General features: G+C 36.3%; 1 protein-coding gene across 1 annotated transcript in view; it reads right to left on the reverse strand.

Annotated features, from left to right (window-relative positions):
* The window catches only part of LOC123671426 (neural cell adhesion molecule 2), a 412,137-nt gene extending 393,012 nt beyond the window's left edge, over positions 1–19,125 (reverse strand). Inside the window, exon 1 of the mRNA XM_045605279.1 lies at positions 18,788–19,125. Coding sequence (XP_045461235.1) covers positions 18,788–18,869 — 82 coding nt within the window. The 5' untranslated portion in view covers positions 18,870–19,125. The remainder of the gene's footprint in view (positions 1–18,787) is intronic.
* Positions 19,126–19,603: the final 478 nt, after the last annotated feature.

Raw genomic sequence — 19,603 nt, forward strand, 5'->3', positions numbered from 1 at the left:
AAATTGAACCTTCAAGAAGGTTTCTTATGATTTCAATCAGTTGTTCGAATTCAAATTTCTACCTTTTGTTTTGGATATAATCCATAAAACTTCAGTGGATTTTGTGAACTTTTATTTTAGATGTCTTGCTGTTTTTATAATATACTCGGTGATGCGTTTGATATGCATGAATACCAATGCATATTTACATCAATAAAGATCATTCAAGGAATTCGAACCTACCAATCTATGAAAGTCAACAAAGGACCCCAAAACAACTGCTGAACCGGTTTGAATCCAGGACAACCTTTGCTATCTAAATCTGATCTAGTTGACCATTAGATAGTTGCTGGTCAAAGAGGCAGACCAAGATAAGGATTTACAAGGACGTGGGCACTGCAACGAAACTACGGAATCTGGAATGAACTCCTGGGGGATCAACCTTTCAATTATGTGAATTTTAGGTGGAGCCACCGGCGTAAATCTCCGTCCGTCTGTTGTTTATGCGTTGCTGCGATCGTCCGTCCCGCCATCTATAATTCAGGATCAGACCTCGCAAACGTGGGCCTCGATGTAGGATTGAATGCTTCGCTTGGCATAAATCGGAACGGATGTTTTTCCAGATGTGGACGTCCGCTATTAAAGGGTTTGCTGGAGTGAAATAAGGCGGGAGATTAGGAGTGAATATTGATAAAGCTTTGTAATCTAATATCCAGGGCAAACACAATGCTTCAAAAACTCGATTGAGTTTTCTCGGCACACAATGTTGTAGTCTGTGGTCACCTTTATCGCCAATTATTTTTTTTCTATCCTTTTTGTGTGTTTGGCTTTCTCAGCCATCGACACAACGAATATTTAATTCCTTAAAAGACTCTTTCAAATTTATTAACCATCACCAGACATGAACAACATCCATGACCTAGCCAGGATTCGAACCCAGTTGTTCCGGCACCACAACCTACTCTTCAGTCCACTGGACTACCGAGGCAGTCTTGCCACTTACTTTTAGAAGAAATGAATAACAGAAATGACATTTTCTGGATACGTTTGTCTTATTGAGTTCGTAAGAGGGTCAAATCCACCCAGGGTTTTTGGGGTTCTAGACATATTAAATGTTGTTTATTCGATAACGTAAAATATATAGATTTCATATAATTATTATATTATCAGTATCAACTGAAGTTGTGATAAGTTGTACCTTCAAATTTCTAAAAGTATATAGTGGTTTTCTTCATTCACTGCTTGGACAAAACATAATTAACAAACGAAAACTATGGTCTGTATTCGATATTTTACGGTCTTTCCCTCCTTTTTTTGTTATTTTAGAAGAATTTGTCGAGAGAATTCCTATTTGAATGAACCTGCGTTATAAATACATATTCTTATTATCAGCGTATGAGCAAATCTTTCTCATCTGTTAAACGATATGAACGACTTTTTTAATCATATCAAATTCCTAGTTCATATCGTCCCTTCGTTCGTAAGCACTTTTGATACCGAGATCTTCCATTAATCTGAATGCATGAATTTATATGAGTCCATGAAAGTGGAGCTTGGTTTTTTACCTCTACATCCCATTAGGTAAATTAATAACATTTATCTACAACTGAGGAGAAACTGTTGGAATTGATTCTGTTTAGAAATGAGTGAAAAGTGTGTTCCTTGTTCTGGCGATATTGTCAACGTCGGGGTAACCTAATAACTATCATTATCAAGCTTATCATGGCTAGTGGGTCAATATTACATAGTCAGATATCGAATTTCTCATCGAGATAGAGAAATCTTACCTTTGTACTGGATATAAATCACTCTCGATGAGTGTCCCACCTGAAATCATCTAGTATTCCCCAACACAAGCAGAAGAAATCATTACAACTAGACAGTTCTCACAACTGATGACAAACATTTTCGAATTTGATAGCTCAATGTCAGTGGCTAGTGCCAGTTGCTCTGAAATCACTGCAGACATTTCTGAAATGAAGTCTTACCAATATATTGTTCTCAGGTAACTTTATAAGCGCCGATCTATTTTTGAGGAACATTTCCTAACCTTAAAGTGACAACAAACCGTCATAGAAACCACTCATCCAGAATACAAAATATATAATGTCAACAAAATAACATTTCATCTGAAATGACATCAATTGCAGCTGATTTAACCCAAATGAAAAAGGTTGTAGCCTCACCCAATGGTTCTTTGAGCTACAGTACATCAAACAAGCAGGAGAGCACACAATATAATCATCAATAACAGTAGAGGATTCAATAAAATTGATGTCCAGATGATTTCCAAATCAATTAAATATGTTGATCTTCAGCTAGGAACTACATATTGCTCACCTCATTCATTTAAGGAAAAAAATTTCACACCCTCATGTAGTAATCGCCAAATATTCTTCTTTTTTTACATAAGCCATAGAATTTCGTCAAACGTCATAGTCGAAATCATTTAAAACATCCGTCACACAACGAACTGAAACTGAGTAAAAGTGCATTTCATTAATACCTCTATGGACCACACTGGTCTATGCGAATCATTGGAAATTAATTAAGAAGTGATAGATGCAGCCAAAAACGCCCCCCGATGTTGAACGGGGACTATTCAGCGAAAAGGAAGAATCAAATCTAGACATTCTTGTTTCCAAGACAATTTGCTAAATGCCGGGGTTCATTTGTGGGTATTGTGAGACAATAATTTCACTGGCTGCAAAGGAATTTGTGAAAACTTGAAATATTCTGGCTTATTTCTACATTAAAATGAAACCTCTTAGTGGAAATCCCTATATGTGGCTCATATGCCATCTCACACCTAAAAAAAGGTGAACAAACTACATAAATACACTACTAAAAAATTTCAACTGAAAGTAAGAATATAACCATCTGAAAAAAAATTAATAAAAAAACCAAGCCTTATCACGAACTAACGTATCACCCCAAGCAAAAACAACTACAGACATCGGACATCCAACGACGAGACTCAACACGAAATCCCCACCCCTTCCCCCTCCACTAAACCCCATCTCCCATCCCGTTAAATAATATAACAATCACGCGGCTTTCAGCAGCGTCGAAACCGAAAGAGGAAACTGCAAAAACCCGGCCAAGCCTTCTCTGTCAAACGGATAAAACAACCGTAATATGCCGTTCTGGCAATCCCCCTTGCAGCGAAAAAGGTTTCGGACAATGGCGGATTAAATCGAAATCTCGCTGAATCCTTTAATATCTTATGGAGACAGGAGCAACGCTTGCCGACATAATTATTATACGGACTTCTACTTGCCTCGTTCCCGTTCTTTCGGAAGGACGTCTGTCTGAGCGAATGAGGAAGAGTTTGAGCGATGAGCTTGGGTTGTTGTACAATGTTTGGTTGCTGGGAAGCTGGAGCCTGGGGGATGAGACGAGTTTGGAGAAGTTTCAGAAAGAAAGTAGGCGTCAAACAGTGCTTTGTGAAGAGTTCTAGATGAGTTTCAACGATGAATGTTATTCAACTCGAAAAATAATAATTTTGTTATTGTTCTTATCAATTTGTGTTGGTTGTAACGAGTTTTCCAAAAGAAATGATATAATTCATTTATTTATTGGTAATACTGTTATTCAATAATAAGTTGTTATCACATAAATCAGTTTCCTCATAATAACCACGATAACATTAACTAGTACTTATACAAAAAAAAAGAATAAAGAAAAAATAATAAAAATGGAATTGAAAATTTTCAAGGTAAATTCTAAGGTTTTTCGAAAGAATGGTATGTTTTACATAATCTCATTGTTATTGGAAGTTCATTAAAAAGTTGTGGTCCTGTGTAGCTTGGTCTTCTTCTGTCATAGTTGGAACGGATGTGCTCTTTCAAAGATGAATCTGTCCCTTTGTCTTGTTGCATAGTCATAAGAAAACATTCCCAAGCAGTCCTTGGTTTTGAGTTCCTACTTTACACGTTTCTCAATTGGTGAAATCGGATATCGTTCATTAAGCAAATTTGTGGTTGTGTTCCATATTTGAGATTGGAAATCGTTTTTGCTGCTCTGCTCTGTGACCTCTGAAGCCGATTTATATTAAAATGCTTGGTATGTCCCCAAATATCCAGTAGATATGTTAAGATACTCTTATATGGGCTTTGTACATTGCACACCAGTAAACAGTTGCTCACTCCTTTCATACAGTTTATTTATTCATACAATTTACCGAAAATCATGTCAATATGTTTTTCCTAGTTCCAATTTTCATCAACAATCAAGATAAAGTAAATGTAATGGGTTACTTTGCAGATGTTTTTCTCATTTATAGTCAAATCGAGATTAATAGGTGTTTTTTTTTTCGATTTGGTTTGAAGATCATTTACACTGTTTCAGTCTCATTCGCTACTAATTTATTCCGACATAGCCGTTGATGAAATCCAGATAAATTTGTGTTGATTTCCATCTGTAGACTTTTGAGGTTCTTTTCATGGAATACCAAGAAGCAGCAAACATATAATACTTCGCATTCAGTTCAATTCTACCAAAATTCTCCACATATAACAAATAGATCAATGGTCCAAGCACCGATCCTTGAGGTGAGCCACATCTAACATTTTTTCTAGGACTATTTGTTTTATTCACAACTATAATACCCATATCATGTAGTTTCTTGAGGAGGATCTGTTGATCTACTGTGTCAAACGCCTTTCTCAGATCAATGAAAACTGTCATCACATAATAGCCATAATCCGTTTTTTCAATTATAGTTTCTATCAAGTCAGTCGTAGCACATGTTGAGCTGATACCAGCACTCTTCGTACGACAGCTTTGGCCTTAGTTTTCTCTGCTGCTGACTACTGTTGTTTTGCTTGGTTCAATAGTGCTCATGTTCATAAAATAAATCCACAGTTTAACGTTTCTATCAGTGAAACTATTAGATCTACACCTTTACATTGGTTACCAGTGCTATCACATATATGTATATTCCGCCTCATATTCGTAGACAGGTTTCAGTCAAGAAGTTTTGGAAAGAATTTCATTCCTACCCAAACTTCCAATTGTATCTTATCTCCCAGATGCTAGAACTGTCTGATTAAAGTCACGCAAATTTTTATGCATCAATACCTTCCTTCAATCTGATGAAAGTGACAAGAATATTTGGCGTTTGGAATGGAGTTCTTGTTATGTCTTCAATAGAAGTCTAATCGTTGTTACTTTCCAGAATGTTCTAGGTTTCAATCCTCCTAGGGAAATGATCGTTGCATTAATATGCCCTTCTGATGGTATTCTATAGAAAGCCCACTAAGTGAGTGTGATGTAGAAGAAACCATTGGCCACTTGGTGGATACTTGTCCAATTTCTAAGAATTCATGATGGTTTTTAAGCTATCCATTCAGTTGCAGATTCTTTTTCACAATGAAAACTAACATTCATTACTCCTTTCCGGTTTTCTTTTTTTTTGTTTTCAGATTTAATTAAAAAGTTTTCAACCGACAGTGGGGGTGAAAAATAGAGAAGATTTTGTTTGGATGAAGAGGAAGCCCTTCAGTATCAGAGATTGAATATTACCAGAAAAAGTTTTAATTATTAGGGAGTTCTGTTCTATAACCATTTGCCAGGTTGTTTAAAAAATGACAAATTTTCAAGAGTCTTCAAGAATATTTAATCCAAGGAGTCTATTGTAGTTTCGATGAATTCTTCCCTATTATCTGAACGTCACGGATAGATCCAGTTCACTCAAAGTTATGATGGTGTTTGTTTTATCTCTATTATGATATGTTTTTTTTTATTGTGTTGTTGTATACATCATTTTTATTCAAATAAGTGTTATAACTATTTTTATATATTGACTATTATGTCTGTTTGTGATAAATGAATGAAATTAAATAAATTATGTCAGTATCATGTCATTCTGTAAACTAATACACCAATCAGTCACTGCACCTCTACAGGGAGACATTGTTTTTGCTGAGGTTTTCATCTGTGCTCTTGTATCATACGTTGAAATGTATGATGATGATGTTTACATTTCCTCTGTTAATTCTAAGATCACAACTACACATGCTCTGTTGTTTGAAATTGACAATTTTTTATTGCTTTATAATGAAAAATATATATCATGGGTTGCTCAAATATCATAATTTGCATTTCTAGAAGGAATGTTAGTAAATGTGGTCATATATTGGTATATGAAGGGTGTTTTTTTAAAGCTATAGAACTTTAAATTGCAATAAAACAACGATGGATTATTCGATTGACATGAATTTTATTAATCCGCAAGATAATCTTGTGGCATTACATTTTAAATATGATTTCTGGCATAAGACCGCCACGTCTGGCTCGGATGTAGTCCAATCTTCGATGACTTTTTCCAACATTTGTGACCGTATATCGGCATTAACAAGGCGAATGTTGTCTTCCAAATGGTCAAGGGTTTGTGACTTATCCGCATAGACCAATGACTTTACATAGCCCCACAGAAAGTAGTCTAGCGGTGTTAAATCACAAGATCTTGGAGGCCAATTCACGGGTCCAAAACGTGAAATTAGGCGGTCACCAAACGTGTCTCTCAATATTGTGGCACGAGCTGTGTGACTTGTTACGCCGTCTTGTTGAAACCACAGCTCCTGGACATCATGGTTGTTCCATTCAGGATTGAAAAAGTTAGTAATCATGGCTCTATACCGATCACCATTGACTGTAACGTTCTGGCCATCATCGTTTTTGAAGAAGTACGGACCCCACCAGCGCATAAAGCACACCAAACAGTCAGTTTTTCTGGATGTAACGGTGTTTCGACATACACTTGAGGATTAGCTTCACTCCAAATGCGGCAGTTTTGTTTGTTGACGTAGCCATTCAACCAGAAGTGCACTTCATCACTTAACAAAATAAAATGGACGTATTCCGCACAGAACCATTATTTTTGAAATGAAATTGCACTATTTTTCAACACCCTATATATCGTGAATTTTTTTGTCTATTTAGTTGATTTCAAGGTGAAATTTCAACCGAACACCGATATATTTGATGTAAATTAAACACTGCGTCACTGCCCAATATTTTCCCCATAGAGGCTACCACATTTCAGCAGCAAAGGAATCAACATCCCCCAAAGCAGCCAATATTGGGGTCGCGGGGATCGTCAGTTGGGCTCATTTGCGATAAAGCAGGCCACGTGTGGCCTCTAACAACATTAGCGGCCGATGCGGTTCTCGATTGATAAATCGGTTCATACGGTATCTGCAGGAGATGATTGGTTTATACCGGGATGGTGGAAAAAGCTCGGTCGTTGTATTGGCGATTAGGGGATGGATATCGTTTGGGTTCATAGGGTTAGTGGGTCTTTGGAGTGATCGTTTGAGGTTGGTTTTTGGGATATTGGAAGAAGATTTTCTTCATGTTTTTCCTAGCAGTAACGTCCATCCAACTTTTTCGTTCGTAACATTTCAGAAAACGACGAATGGTACCTCATCGTTTAGTGAACATGGGAATAATACACATACTTTGTATTGCAGATGTTGTAACGGGTGTTTTTTTTCGAGGAATATAACTTTAAGTTGGCATTACTGTTCAAGATGGTGACGGATTTAACAGCTGTCAAATGATTTATTCTCAGTTTGGTTTGACAATTCATCATGAATAGACTCACGCCTAAACAACGCTTGCAAATAGTGCAATTACATTGCAAAAATAATGGTTCTGTGCGGAAAACGTATCATAAGCGAATTTTGTTTAGCGATGAAGCGCACTTCTGGTTGAATGGCTACGTCAACAAACAAAACTGCCACATTTTGAGCGAAGCTAATCCTCAAGTGTATGTCGAAACACCGTTACATCTAGAAAAACTGACTGTTTGGTGCGCTTTATGGACTGGTGGGATCATTGGTCCGTACTTCTTCAAAAACGATGATGGCCAGAACGTTACACTCAATGGTGATCGGTATAGAGCAATGATAACTAACTTTTTCAATCCTGAATTGAACAACGATGATGTCCAGGAGCTGTGGTTCTAACAAGACGGCGCAACTTGTCACACAGCTCGTGCCACAATCGATTTATTGAGAGACACGTTTGGTGACCACCTAATTTCACGTTTTTGACCTGTGAATTGGCCTCCAAGATCTTGTGATTTAACACCGCTAGACTACTTTCTGTGGGGCTAAGTAAAGTCATTGGTCTATGCGGATAAGCCACAAACCCTTGACCATTTGGAAGACAACATTCGACGTGTTATTGCCGATATACGGCCATAAATGTTGCAAAAAGTCATCGAAAATTGGACGTCCAGATTGGACTACATCATATGCCAGAAATCATATTTAAAATGTAATGCCACAAGATTATCTTGCGGATAAATAAAATTCATGTCAATCGAATAATCCATCGTTGTATTATTGCAATTTAAAGTTCTATAGCTCTAAAAAAAACACCCCCCTTACATTTTCAACTACCATATTGCAAACAGAAAACCTAATCAACCACTAATGTCGTTAGAATCCACACGTGGCCTGCCCCATCGCGAAAGACCCCAACCACTTTCTCGCAACCCCAATATAGTCTGCTTTGAGGTTGTTAATTCGTTTGCGCCAGCGATCGCATCGGATGCGGAAACTGCCTCCGCCGGTTTCACGTTTTTTTGGCGCACCCGTAGTTTTTCCTTGCGATCGGCAGTCCGGCGAAGGCTGTTAAGACGAAGGAAGCTTCCAGGGGAAGTTTTTATCCTCGGGAATCTTGGACGGAAGGAAAAAGTGAGTTAGTTTTTGTTGGGACGCCACAGCAGAGTTTCCACTTTATCAGACTGCCAGAGGGATCGGAGATTTTTGCAGGATTTTATCGGCGTTATCGTTGAACTGATCGTATTGTTTTAGCCTTTGGAGAAGTTTCAATCGATTAGATCTTTACTGTAAGTGTCAGATCTCAGTCGTAATTGGTACGCTGTATAAATACTTATATATTGGGATAGCTCTTCGCAGACCCGTGTGATGGCGCCACACACTGCAAACTACTACACGTACCAATCATTCGTGATGGGTGTTTTTTTCGAGGTATATAACTTTAAGTTCGCATTACTGTTCAAGATGGCGACCGATTTAACAGCTGTCAAGTGATTTATTCTCAGTTTGGTTTGGCAATTCATCATGTTTGAATGATTGACTTTGGTATTGAATGTAGCCTGTTGCGATTTGCATTTATGCATAGCAGTCGAAATGATTGAATAATATCGACAATAGATTCGGCTTACAGAATATATATGATTAGTTGCGAAAAAATTAAGGAAGCGATTTCTTGTCAAGAAAATAGGGTGGGCTGTCATATAAACTTTATTTTACAGCTTTTACAGTTCCCTAAAAACTCAACTCTTGAATGACTTATACGAATAGACTGCAGATTGGTAGCCGCCGACAACAAGATGTCCTAGCATGTTCGCTTACAGGAACACTAAGTATGTTTCTAGTTTCTACCTCAAACAAATCATCTAGAAACAATGTCGTAGTTTGAATTAACACAAGAACCTATGAGATTAACGAGTTATAAAACACAGGGAGTTAAGAGTCTTAAGGTCCTCCTATTTCACATTTTTGACTTGATTGATTTTTTTCACTTTTAAATATATTTATTCCGTTTTGATCAAATGCCGTTAAAACGTTCATAGTAAATTGGAGATCAAAAGTATAATATTAGATATATAATTGTAATTTCCGCTAAGTTTTTCTTTCAGCATGACGCCCATCAATATAAAATTTTCAGTAAATTCAATTATTTAAAATAATCTTCACAAATAGAACTTATTAACAATAAAAAATTTCCAGTTTTGTCAACCGTATTCTAGAATTCTATTTATCCAACAGCATATAGTGTTACTATTTCGATAAAACAATTAATAGATACAGTCGCATCACTTTCAGTCCGGTGAATCTAAAAACCAGCTGACTCAAACGTAACATCTTGCCAGGAAAATCCAACTGTAGGAACCGAAATCTATCCCATCTAAAAAATCACACAGCCACCTCCAACTAACCCGAAGCGAACCAATCGAATATTCCCATCGCATTTGTGGACCAGTGTAGGCAGGCCGAATACGAAATGAATCCACGTCTAGCAAGCGCTGAAAGGTTTCCAGTCTCTGGTATCATTATCGACTTAGTTTCCAGCCTACGTGCCTCCATCCCCAACGTAAAAACAAGAATTAAATGAGTGAAATTCACGATAGTAAACGAACCACCCCGGTAGTTACGTCTATGATTTACCGCCCCAGAAACGGCAGAGGGGGGCGCCCAATTGGCCGGTTTTATGCGCCTGTAAAATTAATTCGCCTGCAGATATATTCTCATACGTGTCGGTTTAAAATTTAAATGAACAAGACGTAAAAGAGGAGGCAATTTCGGAAAAAGGAGTTTTACGGTCGGTTCTGCGGGTAGTGCGAGGTTTTATCTGTCATTTTTATATAATTTAGCTTTCTTTACAGATCAAATGATTCTTGCTGATATAAACTGACACCTATTGAATAAGGATGATGAATTTTTTAGAGATGACCATTTCCTTGACCTAATTCTGGATAGGTTTTGAAGTATTCCAAGTTATCATGTCTTTCTTCTACCTTGATAGGATAATAATCAGGACAAACGTCGCACTATATTCTAACAAAGGGTCAAGGAACATATGAGACACAAATAATAATCATGTAAAGTATAATAATAATAATAATAAATAACTAGTCAACCATGTTCCGTATGGCCATGTTCTGTATAACTGTATGGCGTAGAATCTTAAACACTAACATAAGTCACCACGAAAAAACTAGAAGCTTTCGAAATGTTGCTATATAAAAGAATACTCAGGATACCATGGATAGCTCTCATAACAAATAGAAGAGTACTAGAGAGAATGAGAAAAGACCTGGAAATCGTTTATACAGTAATAGAAGAAAGCTCGATTACCACTGTAGTATTTTTCAGTTGTATGAATTTATGTTTCACAATCTTATATCAGATCCAATAAATTCAATTTTGAATTGTATTCTTAAGTTGAATAAATTCTATGGTTAAGCCCCGCCGCATTCGCCATTTTAAGGCTCAAGTTGAACTTCACTTTTGTTTCTTCAAAAATCAATCTCAAAATATATCCATTGTTATTTCAATGAAAGTGTTCAAGATAAGTGCAACATGAATGTGTTCTTATGACAGTCAAAATGTCACGCAGTTCAAAACTCTTTTGACTATGACACCAAAAATTTGATTCATTTCCTTGAGAAAGTTTTCGACTGTTTCTTCACCTATTTTCCATCAATAGGCTAAAAGCATTCGAATTTTTTTCATGAATAACAGAATTCACCATATCCGTACATTATTGCATCTCAAACAATTAAATTATTAAATGCGCCATCGATTTGAATGCAATATTGTCAATTTATTTAAAACTATTGGCAATATGGAAATCGGAAATTCCTATAATCGCCATTACATGGCTATTACTTTAATAGACGGCCAACATTTATATAAATCGATAATCAGTATAACAACATTCATATCAGAATTATTATTTTATTGGTTAGTTTTACATTTCAAATTATTTTCATAGTCCCTATGACCCTAACGTTTGATTCGAAACTTTTTGTTAATTTTTATACATTTTATCGCGAGTCCTATGGATATAATCCAAATGAAATTTTGATTTGATTTTACCAACAGAATCAATTGAGCATGATCTGCTCGATAAATATTCAAATGTGCAATAATTCAATAGTTCATTTTGGAATAATTGAATAATAACTATTTCATAAAAAATAAAATCATCGAAAAATGTTCAACTCTAGAGCTTGTTGCACCAAATTTCCTTGCGATTTTTCACATTTCATTTTCATTGCGATGCACCAAAAACATATTTGTTCTTCTTCAACGACGACAGTGGCTACTAACATTAAGAATTGAAAAATGCGAAGTGAAAATTCATAGAATCCTTGCAATGCAAAAGGCTTTCTAAAATAAGGTTTCATAGCCCGTATTGTCACCTTTGAAGTAGCTGGAATATACTGTATTACCGACCAAATATTGTAACAACACCAAAGAAAAGATTCTTTTAATAGTACTCGTATATCATAGTAATGATTTTCACCTCGTAATTACCCAGAATAGTGATAATTACCCATCCAGGATAACTTTTTGTATTGCTCAACAATAGCAAAGATCAAATGAAAGTGTTCAGGAGCCTGTACCATCAAAACTAGCCTATAGAAAAGCTTCAAAGTGACACCTGTCATCTTTCGATTTTTGACAAGTCAAAACTTCCTTTCACTAAAAATGGAATGATTCATACTTCAACAATGCTGTGAAATTAATGAAATTCATTACAAAAATGGTGAAAATTTTGCAGTGACTGTTCGCAAAATTAAAAACACTTTGGGGTCATCGTGAATAGTGAATCTGGAGAAAAATTTGATCTGCTGGGATATATTGTGATGTTTATAATCGAAACCATGTACGTGGCATAAGACCAACTGGGAGTATTGCTGCTGTTAGTCGATTCCCTGTCGATCTTGGCCTAATTGTTGTTTTATCTCAGCTATTCTTTCAATATTCTGCGGAGCACATTTTTAAAGCACCTTCAAATTTCGGTGAACATTTTGGGAAGAAACATAAGAAAAATTCAAAACGAAATGAAAATCACCATAAAAGACAAAAACATCCCAATTAAACAAATCTCAGGCATGATTTACTTATTTAAACAGTATACATTCGATGTATGGCGGTTTCTCTTTGGTCTGTTCTTCAATCACGAAAATAATCGAAATACACAAAGGCATATACAGAAATTAACGCAAAACCGAGCACATTCTTCTCATTCAACAAAGCCCTTCGGTTTCGACAAACCTAACCTAATATATCCTGACACAGGTCCATCCAAACGTCAACTCTAACCAAACATCCACTCAATAATGAATGGTCAGGAAGTTATTCCCATTTTGACGACAATTACTTTGCTTAATTAATTCACGATTGACGCGAAAGGCACTGGATGCATGTTTTGTGGATTAAGTGCCTCCCATTCCAGTGCCACATGTTATACATTTCAAAATTGGTGCGCGACGCGCGGTTAGTACAAAGCCAAACATTAATTTCATGAAATGACCGCTTCATCGTGAGGCAGTCATCAATTCGGCATCGAATTATTAGTTTTGTCTCACCGCCCAATTTAAAGTGGCTAGCGCAATTAATAACGTTAATTTGCATTCTATGTTCGACCACCGATAGGGATTTTACTTGGTTAACTCATTACAATAACTTCCAACTATTGATTCAATTGAAATAGCGGTTCGATACAACTATCTCCTCATATGAACTACAGGTTAAATTGAACTACTGGATCGATTGAACTACTGGTTCAATTGAACATCGGTTCAACAGTTCAGCTGTTCTACAGTTAACTTGATCGAATACTTTTTTCTCTACAGTAAACGGTTCGACTAAATGAAGTGTAGATTATGATTCATGATCATTTTTTGATTTCAGATCGCTAAGGCAATTTGTACCTACCTAATCATTTTTGAATAGATGAAGTTAGAAAATTGAAAGTAGCTGGAACACGATGTATTATCGACAAAATGAAACAACAACAAAAACAATGCTTTTAAAAGTATTTCATATTAATGACCGTGATTACTCAGAATAGTATAATTACCGAACCAGGATAACGTTGTGTATTGTTTAACAACGGAGAAAAAAGAACAAATGAAAATTTACAGAGGCTTCTAGCGTCAAAACTTACCTATAGAAAAACTTCTACCTATTGATCTATTTCTTAGGAACGACTTGGATGGCATGTCAAAAATCCAGCCAATTTTACGCTAATAAATTACGGTATTCTTTTTAGGATTAATCATCGATGCAAAGTGAAGAATTACGGAATTATCAATTTTGTTGTGTTGCTTGGATTGTAGATTCGTTCGGGCAGTAAATGGAAACCGAAAACATTCGTTCAAGGACGGACCAGAATATCCCAGACTTGAAAACTCATTCCAGAATTCTGAATTCTCCCCTAATTCATACAAATCATTCCAAAGGATAAAAGAAGTCAGTCCTTTTGTGGACAAGTTCTCGACAATTTATTTTAATGTCTATTTCACATTTTATCCTCAAAGAAGAAATAATGATGATAACAAGAGGTGATTCTTATCACAGGAAAATAAACCTATATAATTTTTCTTTATATCACCTAATGACAGACATCATACGAGACAAAAGTACTCCCCCGCATATTCGCCAGAAACAGTGATGGAATAGATCCAAGAATCTGCTTCGTAATGAAGCAACAATGTGTTTCTTTCAAAGATACACTGTGCAGAATCCCTTAATTTAGCTGCCATGCAGACAACACCGAGGACTAAAAGGATCTCTCTGCTCATACCAAACGTGCCTCGAATATGCTTTACATCTGTACAAATGCATGCCATTCTGTAGGGCCTCAGGACCGTTCGGGAGTTTTGGATGGAGACTGGAATGGAATCTTCTTTGGAACGATGGAAATGTTCATCACATTTTAACTCGGCAGATCTCGCCTTGAATATCAATGGAATGGCTGCGGGTTTACAATTGGTTATGATGATTTTTTATTCGAGGATCTATTTCTCTGTTTTTAGCATACTGCAGTTTCACGTATTTCCAAAATTTTCATTTGTTAACACAGATATCTTCAAAGAGTAATAACGGATGTTTTTTTCGAGGTATATAACTTTATGTTCGCATTACTGTTCAAAATGGCAAACCGATTCAACAGCTGTCAAGTGATTTGTTCTCAGTTTGGTTTGGCAATTCATCATGAATAGACCCACGCCTGAACAACGCTTGCAAATAGTGTAAATTTATTTCGAAAATAATGGTTCTGTGCGGAATACGTATCGCGCACTACGTCCATTTTATTTTGTTCAGCGACGAAGCGCACTACTGGTTGAATGGCTACATATCCAAAAGAAACTGCCGAATTTGGAGTGAAGCTAATCCCCGAGTGTATGTCGACACACCGTTACATTCAGAAAAACTGACTGTTTCGTCCGCTTTATGGGCTGGTGGAATCATAGGTCCGTACTTCTTCAAAAACGATGATGGCCAGAATGTTACAGTCAATGATGATCGGTATAGAGCCATGATTACTAACTTTTTCATTCCTGAATTGAACAACCATGATGTCCAGGAGCTCTGGTTCCAACAAGACAACGCAACATGTCACACAGCTCGTGCCACAATCGATTTCTTGAAAGACACGTTTGGTGACCGCCTAATTTCACGCTTTGGACCTGTGAATTGGCTTCCAAGATCTTGTGATTTAACACCGCTAGACTACTTTCTGTGGGGCTATATAAAGTCATTGGTCTATGCGGATAAGCCACAAACCCTTGACCATTTGGAAGACAATATTCGCCGCGTTTTTGCCGATATACGGCCACAAATGTTGGAAAAAGTCATCGAAAATTCGACGTCCAGATTGAACTACATCCGAGCCAGCCGTGGCGGTCATATGCCAGAAATCATATTTAAAATGTAATGCCATAAGATTATCTTGCGGATAAATAAAATTTATGTCAATCGAATAATCCATCGTTGTTTTATTGCAATTTAAAGTTCTCTAGCTCTAAAAAAACACCCTTTATTATGGATAAATCGCAAATTAATATAACAATATCTATACATATTCACTAACTTCAATCATATCGAAATAATAACCGACGGAAATGTCATATATCATTTCCGGGTACGCATATGTCATTACTCAACGTCAATGAGGTGATCATAACTCCCAGAAACTCTATTAAATCCAGATATAGGAGCTAGTTTGCAGATCGCAATCTCAGCATTCCGAAGGCCCCGAACTTCAGGTTAGTCCCCTGGGTCCCGACGCGGATCTAGGTTATGTCACCCGATCATAGATTATGTCTCTGACCCTGCCTGATCCCAATTCTCGGATCTACCGAAACATTTTGACGTGAAGTTCACGTCTCGATATATCGAACGCGTGAGTTTGGACCGGTTGGCTTCCACTGATAGGATTCGTTGAGGGGTGTCTTCAGGAATTGACTAAAATAAGACAGTAACTAATCATCATATTCTTCTATACTGGGTATTTCTAAATTAGACGTTGTAACGTTACAAGTGCCCATGAGACGCTAAAGACTAATTTCTAGGGATGGTTTGGCTTATTTGGCAACAAAACTCCTACCCAGGTTTTTACAAATTTAATAAAATTAAAATAAACAAAGATCGATCCTTTTCACTCCAAACAAATAATGAAATAAAAACTTAACTTAAGTCGGTTTTAAATGAGTTATTCTCCTATTAGGATGGAACCTCTTCTGTAAATTATTTTCAGCCTTCTGAACCCTAGATCTTATCAGGAAGCTATAGTACTCCAATCACCATTCAACGAAGTTGGTGTGATAATGTCAGGTATTACGCAGGTATTCTTTCAGATTCAGGAACTGAAGTGCTTTAACATACGTACTATTCCAAATTCTGTATCTCAAGGAAGTACTTCTTGATATCTTTCAATTCCAAGAAAGGTTTCTGTTGTTCCAATTCCACGGTAGGTGCGAGAATCCCGATACAATTCTCGCCGATAAATTAGATTCCAAATCTCAAATTAAATCAATAATGACTGAAATCTAAATCTTAGGTACGTATCCTTGCTGAAGTCTCAACAACTATTGAAAATCTCCCATAAGATTCTCTCTAGATCCGCGCATCCGCGCTCCGACCGATGGTACACGATCAACTGACTAATTACCGTGTCTTCGAAAATTCCCATAGCGTAACATGGACCGAAGCGTGCACAATCGAACCTTGCAAAACATGTTAGTATGATTCATTTGCTGTCGTTCGAATCATAGATATTTAGTGTCAACCAAAACTCAATAGTTTTCGAGATATTTAAGTTCGTTTGATTTTTAAAAGATTTCCCACCTTATTTCATTTCTTGTCGATTATTTTTACGTCGACCAAATTCGATTGGAATTTTGGATTATTTTCGTGGCCAGCGAGAAGTCCTGATCTAACACCGTTAGAATAAACGAAGCAGGGAGAAGATTGAAAGTAAATTTCAGGCGGAAAATAACAACTGAAGAAGTAAGAAAGAGATCACGTGCTTATATGAGGAATGATGGAGATCATTTCGAACATAATTTATGAATGCCCATTCTACTGAAATTTTAAAAATATATTGAATTCTTTACTTGCCTTCCATGCTTCTTTCCCCTTTCAAATCAAAATATGCTGAGAACAACTAGTAAATGCAGTCTAACCAAAACTTTTTTTGAAAATAAAGAAGGAATTTGGCCAGTTTTCAAAATTATTTTGTCATACGCAAATTCAGATGAGAAATTCACTATTTTTTTTTTAAATACCAACTTTCAAATCAAACTAATTTTGATTCAACATCTAATACAGCATAGTTTAGCTTAGTGGAGAGCAGTTCTCACAGAATCCTTTTTTCAATTCGTATGGAAAACTGTAGTCCAAGAAAAAGGACTTCATGTAGCCGAAAGTACGTCAAAATTGTTGAAGTATTCGAATAAAAGTTTCTAGGCAGAATGGAAGGTAATGAAATGCTCCAAACAAAAGTTAACTTTTTCTAATGTGACCTTACGACATTAACAATCCATGTATGAAGTAATATGTTTGGTAGTAGGGTCAAACTCCAATCGGTGTTGGGACCCTTCGGTAGATATTTCTCAGAGTTTGATCAGTAATTTTTTGTTTTTGTAAATTTCGTAACGCTTAAAAAACTCCTTTAGATCAGAGTTAGGCTACAAAAATTTCAGGTATGAACGTCTATGAATGGTTGTTCCGGTAAACTGCACATTTATGTAAAAACCTTCAATTCTTTTTAGAATTGGCCATCCTTGTATTCTTCATAGAATATTCTACGCAATGCGCCTTCAGTGTAATAAAATGAATAAATGATGAATATACCCAAAAAATATCATTATTGGTCGAAACAAAAAACAGCAGAACTCTCTATTGTTAGAACTCTCTATGGTTATATAATATGGATTATTCGGTTAAAATTCAACAATAAAAAAAAAATTTAAATGATGAATGACCTTTAATTATCCAATTTCAAAAGATACAAGCTTTTTGTCGTTCATCATAACGAAAAAAACTGTGGAAATCCAATAGATTTTTTTTTATTTTTCAGATTCATAAAAAATATGATTCGAAAATCGATTATATTATTTTGATCGATGATGATTATTCTCGGAACTATGCCCCAAATTTGGTTATGATGTATTTCTTCTTCAATATTTCTTGAAATGAACGAACCCTACATTTCTAAAAAAAAGTGCGCTCAGTAGCAGATATAAAACAAAAGATAAACGAATACCTCTCAAAAGGGCCATCGAAAAATGTTAAATTCAATAACAAAAACAATTGTGAGTGATTGAACTAAATAACAGGGAAAAATAAAATACACAAATTATATCGAATTATCGTGAAGGAATATTTAGTCTCATTTATAGTTATTATAGAATTATATTGAGCATTATCAATATCCAATTTGAAATAATTTCTATTTATAATTTGTAATAAATTCTATATTAGTGAATTCGTGAATATTTATGTTCCAACGTTCCTTCAAGTAAAAAAAACTACAGAATATTTCAATTCAAAAGGAAATGTTCTTCATACACCATACTGAAATCTATTGTGCAACTGCAGAAAAAAAAAACCATTAATAAAACGTTAATTTCCACATAATATTTTTTTTCGAGAAAAATATCTACGTTTTATTTGGATTTGAATTGATATCTTAATAGCTTCTAGTTCTCGAGTAAAAAAAAATTATTGTCGAACATAATATTTACCTTCTCTCTCTGTTGCTTGAGTCCTCATCACCGCTATGCAGGTGAATCCCACCAATAGTCCTAGCACTATCCACATTTTCATCCAAACACTTCCTACAACCCACAATAATAATACCAAGTTCAAACAGTTATAACTCCAGGAAACTCACTCAAAATTCAAATTCACTCACACAAATCTCACCCCCATCAAACATCCATATTTCCTAATCCCCAGAATCCACAGAAGTCCCGATTGTCAATCAGAGAACGCGTAACTTCAAGAACACAGAATTCGCGCGACGGATCGGGAAAACTTTCGCGGTTTTTCCAGCCAGCTGACCGAAGTTCGACAGCGGAGGAACGAAAAGCGACTGCAGATTGGATAGGTTGGGAAAGCCGAGAACGGACAAGCATGCGCTTGGTGATGTGAATTTGCCTCTCTGCATTTTGTTTATATGACGCCCGTTTTTGTTTCATCAGCGTCTCTTTGATCTCGGCGAATCTCGATGTTTTTTTCGGATGCGTCAGGCCAAAGGTGGTTGATACGTTTTATCGGTGGACTTTATGGGGAAGTTACGTTTGAAGTGGTCTGGCTTGATGTGGACAACTCAACGATAGGGTTTGGAGTTACTGAATAGAAGTATGAAGGTGGCCTGCTCGAGTACTAGCCATCTGACGTTCTAGAACTGTCAATTTTAATTGAAAATACCTAAAGACTCAAATTGCACTGTAAGGTTTTGCGTGGCCCATATCAAAACTGTTGTCATCACTGCATCATAAACAGCTCACCTCCAGGTTCACTTGTTTTTATAGCTCCACATCTAGGAAAGTTTGCAG

The sequence above is a fragment of the Harmonia axyridis genome, chromosome 1 (genome assembly GCF_914767665.1).
Source record: "Harmonia axyridis chromosome 1, icHarAxyr1.1, whole genome shotgun sequence".
NCBI classification, from domain to species: Eukaryota; Metazoa; Arthropoda; class Insecta; order Coleoptera; family Coccinellidae; genus Harmonia; species Harmonia axyridis.